Here is a 20,792-nt window from a genome sequence, read left to right as displayed (position 1 = left end):
GCAGGGAGTTTCTCCCTTTTGCCGCCTACTATCGGGGACTCGGGAGTCAGTCGACTGGGAAACTTTTGAGACTTCTTTTTACCATGCCCATGGTTTGTTCTTCATCAAATTATGGTATTGCTTTGCACTGCTGTAACAATATGTTATAATTATGTGGTTCTGTCAAGGAATTACGAAGGGCACAACAAAGGCCTTAATTCAAAGAAAAATCGCTGAGCATTATATTAGTTTGAAAAAATTTGATGATAAGGTGTTAGATAGGTTTCCAATGAGTAATCTGGAAATGCAGTTACATCTTGAACAGATAAAGTTTGAAAGATTTAAAGTGGAAATGGCCGAAAGAGAGGCAAATAGAAAAAGGGAATTTGAAGAAAGAGAGGAAAGTAAACTAAAGGAATTTAAAGAATGAGAAGCTGAAAACCAGAGGAAATTTGAGTTAGAGATGGAGAAATTAAAGGTGGGAAATTAGTCTTCTGGTTCTAAGAAACAGGTTATTGCTAGTCGTGAGGTTATTTTGACTGCTCCATTTAATGAAGCTGAAGTGGACAAATATTTCCAGCATTTAGAAATTGTTGATCTGAGTTTAAAATGGCTGAAAGAGCAATGGCCAATGATGTTACAAAGTGTAATTAAAGGCAAAGCACAACAAGTTTATACAGCTTTAAATGCTGAGCAAGCACTGGATTATGATATTGTTAAACAGCATTTATTAAAGGCATATGAGCTGGTTCTGGAAGCGTATAGAGAAAGATTCAGAAATTTGAAGAAATCTGTGGAAAAAACTTATGTGGAATTTGCCTATGAGAAATCTGTGTTTTGAGAGATGGGTTTCCTCTAAAAATGTGAATGGGGAGTATAATAAATTAAAAGTTGATTTTACTGGAGGAGTTTAATAGAAGCATTCCTGTTGAAGTGAGGACATACTTAAATGAAAGGGACACTGCTACATTGCAGGAGACTGCTAAATTAGCTGATGAGTATGCTTTAATTCATAAGAATAAATTTTCTCCGAGTAGAACTTTTAAAAGGAAAAATAGCACAGAGAGTCAAAGTAAACCAGAAGTTAAATCTGAAATTAGTGAGAAAAGTAAAGATGACGGGAGACATGTGAAGGAAAGACATTTTGGTATTATTTGTAATTATTGTAAGAAACCTGGACATGTGATAGCTAACTGTTTTCGATTGAAAAGAAAGAGAAGGAAGCAGTCCCAGATGCTTGTGTGCAGCATATTGAAACACCTGTAAATCCACAGGGTTTAGGAAATACTAACGAAGATGTGTCAGAGTCTGACCAAGTTAAGAGGGGATATGAAACTTTTATAACAGAAGGATTTGTATCCTTGAAAGAAGGATCCAATGCAGTACCAATAAGAATACTTAGAGATACTGGAGCTTCTCAATCACTAATATTAGACAGTTTAGTGATGAGTCTGACATTGGTGAGGTAAACTATACAAGAGGAGTTGGGAGTGCCCTTATGCCAGTACATTTACATAGAGTAAATTTAAGGTCAGGATTAGTTACAGGGGTTGTTAAAGTAGGACTACAATCCAGTTTACCTGTGAATGATGCTTCTGTTTTGTTAGGGAATGACTTAGCAGGTGGACAAGTTTTTCCTGAAGTGTATTTGATAATAAATCCTAATTTTGAGGAACCACAGAGGGATTCTAATACAGATTGTTCCTGTGTTGTAACAAGAGCTATGGCTAAAAAAACTGATGTATAGGATGAGGTTGTTACCGAAGACTGTTCAACTTGGGATGCGAATTTTGAGGATGTATCAGAAACTTTCTTACCTACATTATTTGATCAGGATTTTGGTAGTAAGACTGACCATGAAGATTTGTCTTTATCTCGGAAGGAGATGATAGCAGAGCAGAGTAGGGATCCTGAGATAGTTAAATTAAAGGAACAAGTTCTTCCAGATAGTGAAATTGAAAAAGTGCCAGTAGGATATTATTTTGAAAAGGGAGTATTAATGAGAAAGTGGAGATCGCCTACAATTCCTGCTAGTGAGGAATGGGAAGTTAATCACCAGGTAGTAGTTCCTAAAGTTTATCGAAATGAGATTTTAACTATGGCTCATAGTATACCTTTGGGTGGCCAATTAGGGGTAAAGAAAACTATGAACAAGGTTTCTAAACATTTGGCCTAGTTTAAGAAAAGATGTAGTGACATTTTGTAGAACGTGTCATACTTGTCAAATTGTGGGTAAACCTAATCAGGTTACTCCAGTGGCCCCACTGCAACCAATTCCAGCATTTGGTGAGCCGTTCTCAAAAATCATTGTAGACTGTCTAGGTCCTTTGCCAAAAACTAAAACTGGACATCAATATTTGTTAACTATTATGTGTACAGTGTCTAGGTTTCCAGAGGCAATACCTCTTAGGAATATAACAGCCAAAACTGTGACAAAAGCTCTTATAAAATTCTTTACTTATTTTGGGTTGCCTAAGGAAATACAGTCGGATCAAGGTAGTAATTTTATGTCTGGATTGTTTCAGCAGATAGTTTATAAACTGGGGGCAAAACAGGTTATCTCGTCAGCCTATCATCCAGAATCGCAAGGAGCCTTGGAGAGATTCCATTCTACATTAAAAACTATGATTAGGACGTACTGTGTGGAAAATAAAAAGGACTGGGATGAAGGTGTACGTTTACTACTTTTTGCAACACGAGAGGCAGTGCAGGAAACATTAGGTTTTAGTCCTTTTGAACTTGTGTTTGGGCATTGAGTTTGAGGACCTTTGACCTTGTTGAAGAAACAGTGGATTAATAAAGAGGTACACACTAATTTGCTAGATTATGTTTTAAAATTTAAAGGAAGATTATATAAAGCTTGTAGCTTGGCAAAGGAAAATTTAAAATTGGCTCAAGAGAAAATGAAGGCTTGGTATGATAAGGAAGCTAGAATGAGGTTATTTAAGCCTGGAGATAAGGTGTTGGTTCTTTTCCCGGTGCAAATGAACCCATTACAAGCTAAATTTCGTGGTCCTTATGAGATTAAATCTAAAGTAAATGATGTGGATTATGTGATTAAAAACCCCAGATCAAAGAAAGCCAACACAACTGTGTCATATAAATATGATAAAACCGTATTATGAGAGAGAAGCTGTTACTATGACTGTGTGATCAACAATGAGTCTGACCTTTCTAAAAACTTAATGGATGATTCATCTGAAACTCTTTTTAAACCCAACATTATTTCAGCCAGGTTACCAAATTCAAAAATTCTGGAAAATATTGATGAGAAATTAGCTCATTTACAGCCAGAGCAGAGAAAGCAGATAAAACAGTTAATTTTTAAATATAGGGATTTATTTCTAGACGTCCCTAGAAGAACCACCGTAGCTACGCATGATGTAGATGTTGGAGATGCAAAACCCATAAAACAACATCCGTATCGAATGAACAGGGAAAAATGTGAACTTGCTAAACAAGAAATTAAGTATATGTTAGAGAATGATATTATTAGACATTCTGATTCGAATTGGAGTTCACTGTGTGTTATGGTGCCTAAGCCAGACAATAGTATTAGGTTTTGTACAGATTACAGGAAGGTGAATGCTGTGACAAAAACTGATGCATATCCAATCCCTAGGGTAGAGGATTGTGTGGATAAAGTTGGACAAGCCAAATTCCTTACAAAAATTCATTTGTTAAAAGGTCATTGGTGTGTTCCATTGACGGATAGAGGTAGAGAGATATCTGCATTTGTAACCCCATCTGGGTTATATGAATATAATGTTCTTCCATTTGGGATGAAGAATGCACCCAGATACTTTTCAGAGGTTGATTAATAGTGTGATTCAGGGATTAAAAGATACAGATGCCTATATTGATGATTTAGTTACAGGAAATAATACGTGGAAAGCACGTATTCATGCAGTGGAGAAACTATTTGAGGGACTTTCAAAAGCTAACTTAACTATTAACTTAGCTAAAAGTGAATTTGGCCATGCCACAGTGACTTACCTTGGTTATGTTGTAGGTCAGGGGAAATTAGCACCTGTTCAAGCAAAAATTCAGGCAATTTTAGAAGTACCCACTCCAACTGGTAAGAAAACTCTTAGAAGATTCTTGGGTATGCTAGGATATTACAGAAAATTCTGTAAGAATTTTGCGAGTATTGCTCTTCCATTAACTAATCTCTTGAAGAAAAATGAAAAGTTTGTTTGGACAGAGCCTTGTCAGGAAGCATTTGATAAATTGAAAACTATAATATGTAGTCAACTTATACTGAAATCTCCTGACTTTGAAAAACCATTTTCGTTAGCTGTAGATGCTAGTGATGAAGCTGCAGGAGCAGTGTTACTTCAAAGAGATGATGGTGATGAAATTGATCATCTGGTAGCTTATTTTTCTAAGAAATTTAATGCCTGTCAAAGAAATTATTCAACAGTAGAAAAGGAAGTATTATCCCTTGTTTTGGCTTTACATTTTGAGGTGTATGTTAATACTACTCATAAACCACTCACAGTTTATACCGATCATAATCCGGTGGTGTTTTTGAGTAAGATGAAAAACAAAAATAGAAGATTATTAAATCGGAGTTTAATGTTACAGGAATATAATATTTTGATCACTCATATTAAAGGTAAAGATAATGTGATCGCTGATTGTCTATCTAGATGTTAAATGTACAATGTAAATTGCTTTTATAAAGTGGTATTTTAACATTTGTAACACTCCTACTGTATATTAGTTTGTAAAGAGCTGAGAGATAATACTGTGTATATTGTAAATTTTATACCCTTGTAATCTTTTGTGTAAATTGTTAATTGTTAAAATTCTGTTCCGTAAGAGACCAAAAAGTTTTTTTTTGGAGGGAAGTGTTACATACCTCAAGGAGATCTTGTGACTTTCTTCTGAGAATGATGTAATGGTCTTTTGGAGGTCACCTGATGTAATTTTCCCACCCATGTGAGGTCACGTGATGACATGTTCACCACGGGTATAAAAAGGAAGACCTCTGGTGATGCAGTTTAGTTTTGCAGCTAGAACGTTCGTTCTGTAGGGTCTGTGAGTGCTGACATGGATTTGGTTCAAAGTTCTGTCAGATTTGCAGCTGAAATGTTAATTATCTGCAAGGAAGCTGTCACAAGGAAGCAGCATCCGTCATCAAGCCCACACTACCCCACAATCCAAGCCACGCTCTCTTCTCACGTGCAGCCATCAGGAAAGAGGGACAGGAGCTTTAGGCAGGTTCAAAAACAGTTATTATCACTCAGTCATCAGGCTCCTGAACCACTACGCATAACTTTCTCACCTCAACACTGCCTCACTCCCAGATGCGTTGAACAACTTCTACGCTTGTTTCGAGGCGGAAAATGATCTGGTGGCGAGAAAGACCACTCCTCCTCCCAATGATCAGGTGCTGTGTCTTACTGTGGCTGATGTGAGGAAAACTCTATGCAGGTTCAACCCACGGAAGGCTGCTGGACCAGACAATATTCCTGGCAGAGTGCTCAGAGGATGTGCAGACCAGCTGGCAGATGTTCTCACTGATATCTTCAACATCTCCCTGAGCAGAGCCGTTGTTCCAATGTGCTTCAAGGCTGCCACCATCATTCCCGTGCTGAAGAAGTCTTCAGTGTCCTGCCTCAACGACTACCGTCCCATTGCACTCACATCCATCATCGTGAAGTGTTTCGAGAGGCTCGTCATGAGACACATCAAGACCCTGCTGCCCCCTCCCCACTGGACCTTTTGCAGTTCGCGTATTGTCCCAACCACTCAACAGACGATGCCATCGCCAGCACCCTCCACCTGGCCCTCACCCATCTGGACAAAAAAGACACGTACGTTCGAATGCTGTTTATAGACTTCAGTTCAGCATTCAACACAATCATTCCTCAGCACCTGATTGGAAAGCTGAAACTGCTGGGCCTGAACACCTCCCTCTGCAACTGGATCCTAGAATTCCTGACTGGGAGACCTCAGTCAGTCCAGATCTGGAGCAGCATCTACAACACCATCACACTGAGCGTGGGGGCCCCCCCAGGGCTGTGTGCTCAGTCCACTGCTGTTCACTTTGCTGACCCACGACTGTACAACAATACACAGCTTAAATCACATCATCAAGTTCACCGATGACATGACCGTGATGGGTCTCATCAGCAAGAACAATGAGTCAGCATACAGAGAGGAGGTGCAGCGGCTAATGGACTGGTGCAGAGCCAACAACCTGTCTGAATTATATTAGATTAGATTATGAGGACACTCAGTCCTCGTTTATTGTCATTTAGAAATGCATGCATGCGTTAAGAAATGATAGAATGTTCCTCCAGAGTGATATCACAAAAAAAAGACAAACCAAAGACTAACACTGACAAGACCACATAATTATAACATATAGTTACAGCAGTGCAAAGCAATACCATAATTTGATAAAGAGCAGACCATGGGAACGGTTAAAAAAAAGTCTCAAAGTTCTGATTGACTCCCGATAGCAGGCGGCAGAGGGAGAAACTCTCTCTGCCATAAACCTCCAGGCACCAACAACTGTCGATGCATTGGAAGCACCTGACCACAGCTGACTCTGAGTCTGTCTGAAAACTTCGAGCCTCCGACCAGCCCTTTGACACCGAGCACAGAGCGTCATCTCTGCCGAGTGCTTCGACCCCGTACCGGCCGCTGAGCAACAAGCAAAGCCGAGGATTCGGGGCCTTCCCCTCCAGAGATTCTGGACACACAGTAACAGCGGCAGCGAAAAAGGCATTTCAGAAGTTTCTCCAGATGTTCCTCATGCTCAGTGTGATGGTGTTGTAGATGCTGCTCCAGATCTGGACTGACTGAGGTCTCCCAGTCAGGAATTCTCTCACGTCTGTCTCCATCAAATCAGGATTGTGCACGGCACCCTACTTGACAGATTACAGATATCATTCACCGGAGTGGCCGCGCAAGCTGTGTCGCGTTGCCATCTTCTCCTCCTCCGAAATGTGAATGTGAACAAAACAAAAGAGATGGTTGTTGACTTCAGGAGAGTACGGAGCAACCACTCTTTGCTGAACAATGACGGCTCCTCCATTGAGAACGTCAAGAGCACCAAATTTCTTGGTGTTCACCTGGCGGAAAATCTCACCTGGTCCCTCAACACCAGCTTCATAGCCAAGAAAGCACAGCAGCATCTCTACTTTCTGCGAAGGCTGAGAAAAGTCCATCTCCCAACCCCCATCCTTACCACATTCTACAGAGGATGTATCGAGGGCTGCATCACGGCCTGGTTCAGAAATTGCACTGCCTTGGATTGCAAGACACTGCAGCAGATAGTGAGGTCAGCTGACAAGATCATCGAGATCTCTCTTTCTGCCAGTACAGACGTTTACACTACACACTGCACTCGTAAAGCCAACAGCATTGTGAAGGACCCCACGCACCCCTCATATGAACTCTTCTCCCTCCTGCCATCTGGCAAAAGGTACCAAAGCATTCAGGCTCTCATGACCAGATTGTGTAACAGTTTCTTCCCCCAAGCCATCAGACTCCTTAATACCCAAAGACTAGACTGACATCTACATCATTTATTATTATATGGTAATTTGTCTTCTACTGTGCCTGTTGTCTTGTTTATTATTTGTTGTACTGCCCTGCACTGTTTTTTGTGCACTTTATGTAGTCCTGTGTAGGTCTGTAGTCTAGTGTAGTTTTGTATTGTTTCATGTAGCGCCATGGTCCTGGAGGAACGTTGTTTCATTTTTACTGTGTACTGTACCAGCAGACAATAAAAAGCTACTTGACTTGAATTGAACTGATTCCACAACCTACAGATTCATTTTCAAGGACTCTACAACTCATGTTCTCAGTATTCATTGTTATTTATTTGTTTGTTTGTTTGCTTGTTTTATTTGCACAGTTTGTCTTCTTTTGCACATTGGTTGTATGCCTATTTTTCTTTGTGCGTAGTTTGTCATTGATTCTATTATGTTTCTTTGTTCTACTGTGAATATTCGCAAGCAAATGGATCTCAGGATAGTATATGGTGGCATATATGTACTTGGGTAATAAATTTGCTTTGAAGTTTGAATTTTCCTTATGGTTCAAAAGCTGTTTGACCTTTCAAGTAATTTCTGTTTTCTTTAAATAATTAATTCCCATCTGTTTTTCTCAGTCAACCTTAATGAGCAATTGTTATTGTCCACTGGAGTAGGTTAACTAAACGCTATCTTTATAACAGCGCTATCAACTGTGGAATTCATCCTCCGGAAGGCACAGAGTTGTTAAACCAGTGTTATTCAATAAACTGCTGACTAGCCACATCTGTGGCAATGTTGATACTTATAATCCTTTTTAAGCTTTTAAAGACTGAGCTCAACTGTTCTGTTATTGCGTTTAGGTGGCCAGCGATGGTGGAACATGATCCTCAGACTGGGAAATACTTTATGTTCACAAGTGACTCAGATCAGTTTCCGGTTAGTATACTTGTATTATCTGGCAAAGCATTGCGCCACAGCCACCAAACATAATGGATTCTGTTCTCAATCTTTGGAGAGTGTTTGGTTGTTGTACTTTTTTGCCTGCCCCGGTTTCCTTGAATAGATATTTGAAATAATAAAAATTCGGGTACAGGAAGTCCGAAATAAAGCAACATGCAAAAAAGTTGGAGGTAATCAGCAAGACAGGGAGCATCTCTGGAGGGGTGTTGGAAGGGTTGCAGAGATCTTAGGCACAGTCGAGGTAACTGAGTGAAGTGAAGGTTTAGGATTGTAAAACAAGGCTGTGCCACTTTAGGAGTTAATGTTGTTTTGGAGTCACAGTGGTGAAAAGTAAATGGGAGGACAAGAAATTATCTCCTATCTATGAATTTTAAAATAGAGCCAAGCTGTTCTGGGAACTTGAATGACTCGGTGAGCACAGTGATGATAAAACAGTGGTTATTTCCTATGTGGCACTGGTGTGAGTCTTTTTAACAATTCATCTGTGCAGCTTCATGGAAAATAGTAACATTAAGGGTCCTATTTAAATGCATTCTGCTGCCTTACATCCTGCGACAGTAAGCATGTACTTCAACGCTGTTGTTACTGAATGGTGTTTGGAAGTTGCAACAGTCTTCTCCAAACCTCATCCTTACACATCACTCAATGTTCTCCTCCTTATATTATCAAGCTGAGATAGAATCAGAATTAGGTTTATTATCACTGATATTTGTCGTGAAATTTGTTGTTTAGTGGCAATAGCAGAGTGCAATACATAAATATAATATGTATATTTTTTATATAGATAAAAGATGAATAAGCAGTGCAAAGTGAGAGGAAAAAAGAATGAGGTAGAGTTCATGTCCATTCAGAAATCGGATGATGGAGGGGGAAAAGCTGTCCATGAGTCTTTGAATGTGGGTCTTCTAACTCCTGTACCCCCTCCCTGATGATAATAATGAGGAGGGCAAGTCCCAGATGATGAGGGTTCTTAATGATGGATGAAAATAAGGTTATAGTAGGATTACTGTAAGTGATCAGTGCAGATTTGTTAGGCTGAAGGTAGATTTAGTGTGCGTCTTCAGGTTCTTGTACATCGTCTCCGATAGTAGAGCTCCTTCCCAGTGTATAACTCAGAGAGACACACTGTAAGGAACTGTTGAAAAGTATCGTTGTTGAATAATGTGAAGTTAATACTTCGATTACGGTACCACTAAAAACCTGTTGTTGCTTTTTCAGTCAAAGTACCATGTTACATTTTTTGACAATACTGTAAGCCATGCTTGGATTGCTGCATCACACATAAAGAATTTCCAAGAACTTCCACAGGAGAAAAACACATCAGTGAGTAAAATTAATTAGCGAAATTTCTATTACACGTAATATTCTTTTGGTTTCAAGATATTTTAAATTAATGTCTCCATGAGGAAAATGGGATTAACATCAGATGCTCCAAGTGCTTCCACCTGTTGCAGAAAAGTTAAAATTTACTCGACTTATTTGCTTCTTTGTTGTTTTAACTGGCTTTTTGGTATTGTGGTTTAGCAGTGGCCCTTCTGGAGAACAGAACATAAAAAAATTTAGACGGGTGTTCAGCTCTGTACAGTCGCAGGCATTGTCTTTAGAATGAGATGTTAAACTGATGCTGTCTTCCATAGAGTCAGTGAGTTCTGGCTAGAGCATTAGCTAACATCAGAGTCTCAACCATTAACTTGACATTTCTTTACACCTATGACTGTGTGGCTATGCACAGCTCCAACACCATCTTCAAGTTTGCTGATGACACCACTGTTGTGGGCTGTATCAAAGGAGGTGATGAATCAGCATGCAAGAGGGTGATTGAAAATTTAGCTGAGTGGTGTCATAACAACAATCTCTCATTCAATGTCAGCAAGACCAAGGAACTGTTTGTAGACTTCAAGAGAGGGAAACCAGAGGTCCATGAGACAGTCCTCAACGGAGGATCAGAGATGGAGAGGGCATAGGTTTAATGTTAGAGGGGAAAGTTTTAAAAGGGACCTAAGGGGAAATTGTTTCACACAAATGGTGGTACATAGTATATCGAACAAGTTGCCAGGGGAAGTGGCTGAGGCAAGGATTTAAAAGGCATATGGACAGTTTCTTGAATAGGAAAAGTTTAGGGCAGAGGTTCCCAATTTTTTTACAACATGGACCAATGCCTTTAAGCAAGGGGTCCATGGACCCAAGGTTGGGAACCACTGGTTTAGGGAGTTATAGATGCAGGTGAACAATTCTAGCTTAGATAGATGTCTTGGTTGGCGTGATGAGTTGGGCCAAAAGGCCATTTACCATGCTGTATAACTTAGTGACTCTGTGACTATCAGTGTTCTTATTAGGGATTTGAGGAGATTTGGTATGTCACCTAAAACACTTGCAAATTTCTACAGATGTACTGTGGAGAGAATTCTAACTGGCTCCATCACCGTATGGTATGGGGTGGGAAGTTACTGCACAGGATCGAAATAAGCTGCGGGGATTTTTAAACTTAAGGCTGATTTATACAGATGTCACCCGCTTTTCGAACGTTAGCTTTACGAAACCTCACTGTTACGAAAGACCTACATTAGTACCCTGTTTTCGCTTTCAGAAGATGTTTTCACTGTTACGAAGAAAGGCAGCGCGTGATAAAAAATCAGCACGCGATAAAAGGCAGCGCGTGTCCCGAGCAGCCGCTCTCCCCGGATTTGGAACGGCATTGCTTAAACACGTGCCTGTGAGCAGCTGTTAGCAAGATGAGTTCTGAGATATTGGAAAAGCCTAAAAGAGCTCGTAAGGGTGTTACACTTAGTGTAAAACTAGACATAATTAAGCGTTTCGATCGTGGTGAACGAAGCAAGGACAAAGTGAGTTTGGCTTGTGGAAGCTGACGAAAATGATGTTGAAGAGGTTTTGGCATCCCATGACCAAGAACTGATAGATGAAGAGCTGATGCAATTGGAAGAGGAAAGGATAACAATCGAAACTGAATGCAATAGCGAAAGTGAAGCAACTACATGAGATTTTTGCTGCAATGATAAAGTATAACTGATCAAGGGAATGGCGGCGTAAGGAAAAGGTCTCTCGACAAAAAAGAAGGTAAACTGCCCCATAATCGAATTTAGACAAATACTTAATATTGCATAACTATATTAATAAAAGGGGCAAGGATGATGTCTAAGAACAAGATTAAAAAGTCCGCTCCGAAGGCTGATAAACATAAAGAGACGCAGAAAGGCGACGGGCCTAGCTCCCCCACGGCAAGCCAGGACGGAGATAATGAGGGGGAATCGGTGATTCTGTCCTTGATTCTCGGAGAGATTCGCAAGTTCTGACAAGATAACAGCAAACAGCTGGAAGATATTAAAGGAGAAATAGTAAAAACTAACTCGCGGATAGATGAAGCCGAAGCGAGGATTGTTGGAATTGAAGAGAAGCTACAAAACGCAGAGGAGGTGATAGCAGAAATGCTGAAGCTGCAAGACCAGCTCCAGTGGAAACTAATAGATCAAGAAGGCCGCTCGAGAAGGGAAAATGTGAGGATTTACAGAGTTCCCGAAGGAACTGAAGGTAAACCCGGATTGATGATTCCCTTCGTGGAGAAGCTACTTAGAGAGAACCTTGATATACCAGCCGCAAAAGACCTACAGATAGAAAGAGCTCACTGCGTGTTGGCACCACAGCCTCCGGCAGGCGCCCAGCCCAGATCGATTCTGGTCAGATTTCTCAGTTACAGAACGAAGGAAGAGGTGCTTAAAAGGGCATGGCAAGAGAAAGGTTTCATGTGGAACAACTGTAAAATCAGTTTAGACCACGATTACGCACCGGGGATTCTTGCCAGACGGAAGGAATATACGGAAACATGGAGAGTCCTGAAGGAAAACAACATCAGATTCCAGACCCTGTATCCAGCTCGGCTGAGAGTCTTTTACGACGAAGGGACAAAAACTTAGGCTACGGTGGAGGAGGCAATGTTGGACCTGGCGAACCGGGGACTACCTATTAAAGTTATCACCCAACCGGAGTCGCTACTGGAGAGGATTCGGCAGAAGTCGTGGCAGTTAGTGCAGCGAGGACGCTCCACACGAACCAGAGTGTCAAACTACAAGGAAAAGCTGCAAATATTCAGACGCGAATGTACAGAGAACACAGATTAATTAAGAGAAATGACTGAAAAGAGTAAATCGGACTTAAAGGTAAAATGAAAACTGGTAACTGAAAATAAACTAGACGGAATAACTTGAATGATAGCAATACGGTCGAGACATAAATAGGAGAAAATTCTCTATGATTATTCAAACTGCTGAGGGCCCTCTAACACGGTGAAGATAGAGGTTATCCCTCTGAACTGAGGCGGGTCGGTGCTCAGGCCTCACTGTGGGAAGTCGGGAAAAATTTTCAAATGTTGCACGTTCAAAAATGTCTAGGGTGTGGTTATATGTCTTGGTTTACTGTTGAGAAGGGATTACTTACTGTTTGGTTAGAAAAGGAGAGTGTTTTGTTTTCTACTAGAGAAAAATGCAAACTGAATTGGTAAAAATAATTTCCTATAATGTTAATGGGGTTTTGAATCCAATTAAAAGAAATAAGATTATGTCTAAATTGAAAAAAGAGAGGGCACAAATAGCTTTCCTCCAGGAAACACATATGAGCCAATCTGAACATGGAAAATTAAAAAGAATGGGCTTTAAGCATGTATTTTATTCATCATATAAATTGAGTCACAAAAGAGGAGTAGCTACTTTAATATCAAGTACTCTTAATTATGAACATATTTCAGAGACTAGAGACAAAGAAGGACGGTTCGTAAAAATCACAGGAAGAATAGAAGGTACAGAAATAACATTGCTGAATGTTTATGCTCCTCCAGGTTGTGAATGGTCATTTTATAGACACATTTTTGACCTAATGGTCAGTTCTCAAGGGGTAGTAATTTGTGGAGGGGATTTTAATATTAGATTAAATCCTATATTAGATTCTTCAAGAATACTCACTCAGAATAAACCTCTGACTCGGAAAGTGAATTCATTGATGGAGGAGTTGGGAATTATAGATGTCTGGAGGGAATTACACCCTACTAGTAAAGATTATACATATTACTCTTTCCCTCATTCAGCCTATTCAAGGATAGACTGTTTCTTTATCTTTAATACAGATAGACTCAGGATAAAAAACTGTAATATTGCAACAATTGATCTGTCGGATCATAGCCCAGTCTCTATGTCTCTAATCCTGGAAAGGAAAATGAGGAAAACACTATGGAGGCTAAACTCACATATACTCAATAACCCGAAAGTAATGGAGAGATTAAGGGGAGAAATCAAAGAATATCTAGACCTTAACGACACGGGAGAAACATCACCAGTGATCTTATGGGATACATTGAAAGCTGTACTGAGAGGGAAAATTATTTCCATTACCACTCACATAAAAAAAATCAATGCACAAAAATTAGCAGACCTTCAAGGAAAATTAAAACAACTTCAAGTTGTAGATAGCAACAAAAGTAATTCAAATCGAAAACAGGAAATTAGGAAATTGCAAAGTGAAATTGACGATATTTATACGTTGGAAACTCAAAGAAATTTTCTTTACCTGAGACAAAAGAATTATGAAGTAGGAGGTAAATCAGCTAGATTATTAGCATATAAATTACGAAAACAACAAGCAGACAATACAATTCATAAAATAAAGAATCCAAAGACAAAGCTTGTGGAGAGTACAATAGGGAAAATTCAAGAGAGTTTTGAAACATATTATGGAGAGCTGTACTCCCAACCCCGGGCCCCCAATGAGCCCTATATAGACAGTGTATTGAATTTTTTAGATCTACCTAAACTTACAGATTTACAAAATGAAAGTTTATTAGAACCAGTAACTGTCAAAGAACTGAACGTGGCCATCTCTAGGTTAAAGGCTGGAAAGTCCCCGGGTTCTGATGGGTTTACCTCAGAGTGGTACAAGTCCTTGAAGACACAGTTAGCCCCAGTACTACTTAACACCTTTAATTGGATCTTGCAGAGAGGAGAAACTCCACCTTCCTGGAGAGAAGCGATTATTTCAGTTATTCCTAAGGAGGGTAAAGATAAACTAGAATGTGGCAATTATCGGCCAATTAGTGTTCTTAACTTAGATTACAAACTTTTTACATCTATATTAGCGTGCAGATTGGAAAAGCTTTTACCTGGCCTAATCCATTTAGACCAGACTGGATTTATTCAACAAAGGCAAACACAGGACAACATAAGGAGAACTCTGCACATATTAGAACAGGTTAATAAGAACGAGACAGAGACAATGGTAGTAGGATTGGACGCTGAGAAAGCTTTTGATTTGGTTAGTTGGGCATTCCTATAGAGTGTTAGGAAGATTCTGCTTTCAAGAAAAGTTTATTAAAGTAATTCAGACTCTACATGACAGCCCTACAGCCCGAATTAAGATAAATGGGGACCTCTCTGACTCCTTCATCTTAGAGAGAGGCACTAGACAGGGATGCCCAATTTCTCCTCTCCTTTTTGCGCTATATATTGAACCGCTTGCCCAACTAATAAGACAGAGCGAAATCGTAAAAGGTATCAAGGTGGCAGGGATTGAACAGAAAGTGGCGTTATTCGCAGATGATGTTTTGGTCTATCTGAGTGAGCCAGAAAAATCATTTATAGGATTGTTTACACTGTTGGATGACTTTGGGAAAATATCAGGTTATAAAATAAATGTAAAGAAAACGCAAGTTATGTCCCTAAATTATACACCATCCAAAAAATTGCAGGATACATACGATCCTAAGTGGGAAGCTAAATCATTAAAATATTTAGGAATAACCCTGCCGAAGGATCTTTCAACACTGTCACAGGTAAATTATGGGCCATTAATCTCAGAGATAAAAGCAGATATGCATAGGTGGAATCTTATCCCCTTTTTAAGTTTAAATTCAAGGATAAATACTATAAAAATGAATATTCTTCCTCGGTTATTGTATCTTTTCCATACTTTACCGGTGGAGGTGGATGATAATCAATTCAGGGAATGGGACAAATGGATTTCCCGCTTCATTTGGCAAGGAAAGAAACCTAGAATTCGATATAACACCTTACAGTTAGGGAAGGAAGGAGGAGGTATGGTTCTTCCTTGCCTGAGAAATTATTTTTATGCCTCACAGATAACCCCTCTGTTATATTGGTGTAATAGGGAATATAAGGCTAGATGGAAGGAAATAGAATTTGGATTAGTTGACAGTTTTCCTCTTCAGGCCTCAATAGCTGACAAAGGATTGATGGCCCAGTTGGAAAAATTTAAAAACGCTTGGATAAATCTTACATTAAAAGTATGGCAGAAGGTGGTTAATTCATGTGGCATTAATAACATGTTAAAACTCTTTAGATGGTGTGCATATGATACCGAATTCCTTCCCAACAGAGGAGATAAAAGATTTGAGCTATGGATAAAGAAAGGTCTTACAACCTACCTCTCATTTATAGATTAAAGAGTATTACAAAGTTTCCAAATCCTGCAGGACAAACATGGCCTAGAACATAATGACTTTTTTAGATACCTTCAAGTACGAAACTATGTTAACCAGAGTTGTAGATATACAGACCTATCAACAGTAGAATTAGAATCTTTCAAGATTCTGAATTCGGCTTGCAGTTCAATACCTAGTAAATCAGTTTCTCGATTATATAATGCACTCTCCCATGCTAAAAATGTAAATACACTGTATATTAAAGAGAAGTGGGAGAAAGAAGCGGGGTTGGTACTTTCAGAGGAGGCTTGGGAGAAAATCTGCAGCTTTCAATGGTCCTCGACTAATTCTTTGACTTGGAGAGAACATTGTTGGAAAAACATTATAAGATACTTCAAGACCCCATATCAGGAAAAATATAAAGATACAAATGTGATGTGTTGGAGAAGGTACGGCTCCAAGGAGGCAAATCATTTTCATATTTTTTGGGATTGCCCTAAATTAAGTCTATTTTGGGAAGGTATTCATAGAACATTAGTTAAGGTACTTAGGTCCCAGATACTTCTGAACTTTGAGACGCTCTATTTGGGGCATGTATTGTTTCTTGAACAGGAGGAAGATATAAAGTTGCTGCAGGCCCTCTTAGTGGCAAGTAAGAAATCAATCACTAGAAAATGGCTAAATCCAATACCACCTACATTAGAAGATTGGTACGAAATTATCTTGGAAATATTTAAAATGGAAAAGTTGACTTACTCCCTGAGAACTCAAAAAGAAAAATTTTATCAAATCTGGAATAAATGGATTGAATATATAACCCCAATGCGAGCAGACTTTAGATGACTCTCCTAATGATTTATACTGCTCTTCTCATCAACACAGTAATATTGCTAACGTAAGCACCCCTAGTCTAAATGTTTGTTTTTTTTGTTTTCTTTTGGAAAATAGAAAATTAACACAAGTAAAGGGAAAGATTTGGGAAAGGGATAAAAAAAATGAAAAAATTAAGTAAATAAGTACATAGGGATTGGATAATTATGTCTGCGGGCAGGAGCAAGCATGAACAAATTAGGATATAAACACCTACAATGGTTGATACGTAGGCTTATATACAACATTTTGGACCAGTGGAAATGGTCCAGGAGGGTTATATGGAAACTATTATTACCATTTTTCTTAACAACTAATTCCATTACTTAGCCTAATAAGTTAGATTTACCACTGTACATAATTATCCATTTAAATGTTTATTTTCCTTTTATATCATTTCAATGTGTACTTAAGAATGTATAAATAATTGTAGTTTTATACATATAAAAAAATGGAAAAGGTTATATGTGTGAAAAAAGTACATGATATTTGTGAATTCCTTATCCAAATAAAAATAAAATTAAAAAAAAAAGGAAAAAAAAAAGATAAAGTACAACTTTAATTTTGAAAGAGTACATAGGTTTAGGGGATATTTACAGGATGGTTTGAGTCCTTACAAACAACTGTATGATAGAAAAATGAGCGAGGCTCAGCAGTCAAGCAAGCCTTCTACATCAGCCACAGCAGATGACGAACCTCGATCTTCAACATCGAGGCGGGCCGTCATAGGGGAAGATGAGCTGCCTGCCCTGATCGACGATGAGATGACACCCCCGTGTCCCACCACCCCAACCCTCGGGCCCCGGACAGATACTGTACCAATTTGCGGAGAATGCAGCAGTAGCCGGGAGGCACACAGCACATCTTTAAGAAAAAAGCCAAAATAAACAAGCTAATTAATTAGGTGCCGCCGACACATACTTGTCGGCCCAGATCAGTGCCGATTTCCAATTGCATCACCTCTGATCTGGGCCAACAATTACGTGTCTGCAGTACCTAATTAATTAGCTTGTTTATTTCAGCTTTTTTCTTAAAGATGTGCTGTGTGCCTCCCGGCTACTGCTGCGTTCTTCGCAGCAATGTATTGGGTCGGCAGCCCGGAGGGTGGGGGCCACTGCACCATCCAACCTGCGACGACTCAGCCTAACACACCATCATCAGTTTGCTCGGCAAGCTGTCTTCCTGATTCCGGTAAGTGATACTACACTGTACATACATTATTTCTACTTTATATATAGGCTGTGTATTTTTACGTGTTATTTGGTAGATTTGGCAGCCTCATAGCTTAAAGGTTACTGGAGAGTGTGTTTATGCCAACAGTGCTTGTGTGAGATTTTCTGCCAAGAGCTCTTGCGTGAGATTTTCGCTATGGAGATCTGTGCAGGCTATCGTTGTAGAGAAGTATTTCTAATTTATATAGGCTGTGTAGTTATCATATCATTCCTGCTTTTACAATATGTTACTGTTATTTTGGGTTTTATGTATTATTTGTCATGATTTGGTAGGTTATTTTTGGGTCTGCGAACGCTCACAAAATTTTCCCGTATAAATAAATGGTGATTGCTTCTTCGCTTTACGACATTTCGGCTTACGAACTGTTTCATAGGAAAGCTCTACCTTCGGATGGTGGGAGAAACCTGTACTTCTGCATAGTAGCCTACGCCATAGCCTACGCAAGTGGCCTATGTCGTTGTGAGCATTTATACTTGTGCGTTGGTGTATCTGCGTCACTCTGCAATCCACCGCAAAACGCTAGTTGGCGGTGGGGTTTCTATGCTACTGTGTTGAGTTTCTTCATGTTGAAACTCAACACAAAGAAACTCAAACTTCAAACAGTGGCAACTGAAACTGAAGGAGGGTGAATTTTCTGTGCTTGTCCGGACACTGAGAGACATGGATGAAGAAATGCATTTCAAATATTTTTGGATGTCGGCAGGTAGATTTGACGATTTGGTTCATGGTCTCCTACCATTTATTATGCATCAGTGTACGCACAGTATACTCACAGTATACTCAGAGACTGCCAATCACCATTCGAGTTTTACCTTCAGGTGAAAGTCAACAGGCTGTAGCAGCTAGCTACAAACTGGTGTCAAGCACAGGGTCCTCCATAATTTCGAAGGTTTGTAAAGCTTTATGGAAAGCATTGCAGTCAGAGTTCCTTCCCTGCCCTTCAGTTGCCCAATGGGAAGCTATTGCAGCGTAATAGGAAATGTGATGCTACCAAGCGGACCAATCACAGTTGTTGCAGTGTGCATCACCACAACTTGTAGTTACATTTTTGGGGAGGTGCGCTTCAGGCTGTGGCGTAGGGTACACGGCTACGGCGTCGATTTGACGCACAAGTATAACTTGGCCTTCAGTCAGCTCCATCATGGGTACTAGCCTGTGATGCCTCAAAAAGGCTGCATCCATCATTAAGCGCCCCCACCACTCAGGACATGCTCTCTTCTCATTGCTTCCATCAGTAAGGAGGTACAGAAGCCTGAAAGCATGCACTCAGTGATTCAGGAACAACTTCTTCCCCTCTGCCATTGGATTTCTGAATGGACATCGAACCCATGAACACTACCTTACTACTTTTTTATTTCTATTTCTATTTTAGCACTACTTATTTAACTATATACACACACACACACACACACACACACACACACACACACACGTACACACACATTTACTGTAATTCACAGTTTTTTCTTCTCCATTATTTTGTATTGCTGTTGCAAAGTTAACGACATATTTCAGGACATATGCTGGGGATATTAAACCTAATTCTGATTCCTGAAAGGTAACAGCAATCATATGTCTTCTCTGTAGCACCTGCACCACCCCATCCCCTATTCAGTGAGTCACAGAGCCATTTACCACAGAAGCAGGCTTTTCTGCTCAGAGTTGGCACCTACCATCGAGCACCCAATTAGACTCATCTTCACTGCAGGGTAGCACTTGCCAATCTTGCTATCTGTTGGAGTGCAGATTACTGCACTGCTCTGGCACCCTAGAAGTTCCTTTCCACACTGTCAGGCTAGAAACTGACCTTGTATAACAGCAGTCTGTGAGTCTGCACTTGCATTGCAGCTTTAAGAAGTTTTGTGTTGGCCATCAGATACAATATCACAGTTGCATGATGTGATAATTGAGTTTTACACCACTTCCCAAAATGGAAAGCATGCAGTTCAATTCTGCACAAAGTATTGTGCCAAATAGAAGTTGCCTATTTTAATTCTACTAAAAGCGGGATTTCCTGGTGTCCACTCGTTTTATTTCTTCTAAAAGCAGGATCTCCTGATGGCGACCCATTTCAATTCTGCTAAAAGTGGGATCTCTCTGTGGCCACCTATTTTAATTCTACTAAAATCAGTGTATCGTGATGGCCACTCATTTCAATTCTACTAAAAGTGGGACCTCCTGACAGCCACCCATTTCAATTCTACTTCCCATTCCCATTCCAATATGTCAATCCATGGCCTTCTCTACTGCTGCGATGAGGCCACACTCAGACTGGAGGAGCAACACCTTATATTCCGTTTGAGTAGCCTCCAAGCTGATTGTATGAACATCGGTTTCTCGAACTTCTGGTAATGGACCCCCTCCCACCATCCTATTTTCCCATTCCCCTCTCTCACCTTTTCTCCTTACCTGGCCATCACCTCCCTCTGGTGCTCCTCCCCCTTCTCCTATGGCCTTTTGTCTTCTCCTATCAGAGTCTCCCTTCTCCAACCCTTTGTCTCTTTCACCTATCGACTTCCCAGCTCTTTACTTCACCTCCCCCCTTCCCAGTTTCATCTACCACCTCTACCTTGTATCTCTTCCTCTTCTCTCCCCACCTTCTTGCTCTGACTTTTAATCTTGTTTTTTTTCCAGTCTAAAGAATAGTCTCGGCTTGAAACATTGACTTTTACTCTTTTCCATTGATGCTGCCTGACCTGCTGAGTTCTTCCAGCATTTTGTGTGTATAGCTGCCATTCCTGTGCTGTTTGAATGCAGGCTTTCTGACAGACTTAATTATTCTATTGTGGTTATTATTTCATTATGGAAGTAAACAA

The 20,792-nt window shown here is 39.9% G+C and overlaps 1 protein-coding gene across 1 annotated transcript in view; it reads left to right on the top strand.

Moving 5' to 3' along the window:
* Positions 1-20,792, top strand: part of LOC140198367 (zinc finger CW-type PWWP domain protein 1-like) — a 142,146-nt gene that overhangs the window by 86,621 nt on the left and 34,733 nt on the right. The window contains exons 11-12 of the mRNA XM_072259464.1: positions 8,336-8,411; positions 9,654-9,758. Coding sequence (XP_072115565.1) covers positions 8,336-8,411; positions 9,654-9,758 — 181 coding nt within the window. The remainder of the gene's footprint in view (positions 1-8,335; positions 8,412-9,653; positions 9,759-20,792) is intronic.

The sequence above is a fragment of the Mobula birostris genome, chromosome 5, assembly GCF_030028105.1.
Source record: "Mobula birostris isolate sMobBir1 chromosome 5, sMobBir1.hap1, whole genome shotgun sequence".
Taxonomy (NCBI): domain Eukaryota; kingdom Metazoa; phylum Chordata; class Chondrichthyes; order Myliobatiformes; family Myliobatidae; genus Mobula; species Mobula birostris.
This window is presented reverse-complemented; position numbering and strand designations above follow the sequence as displayed.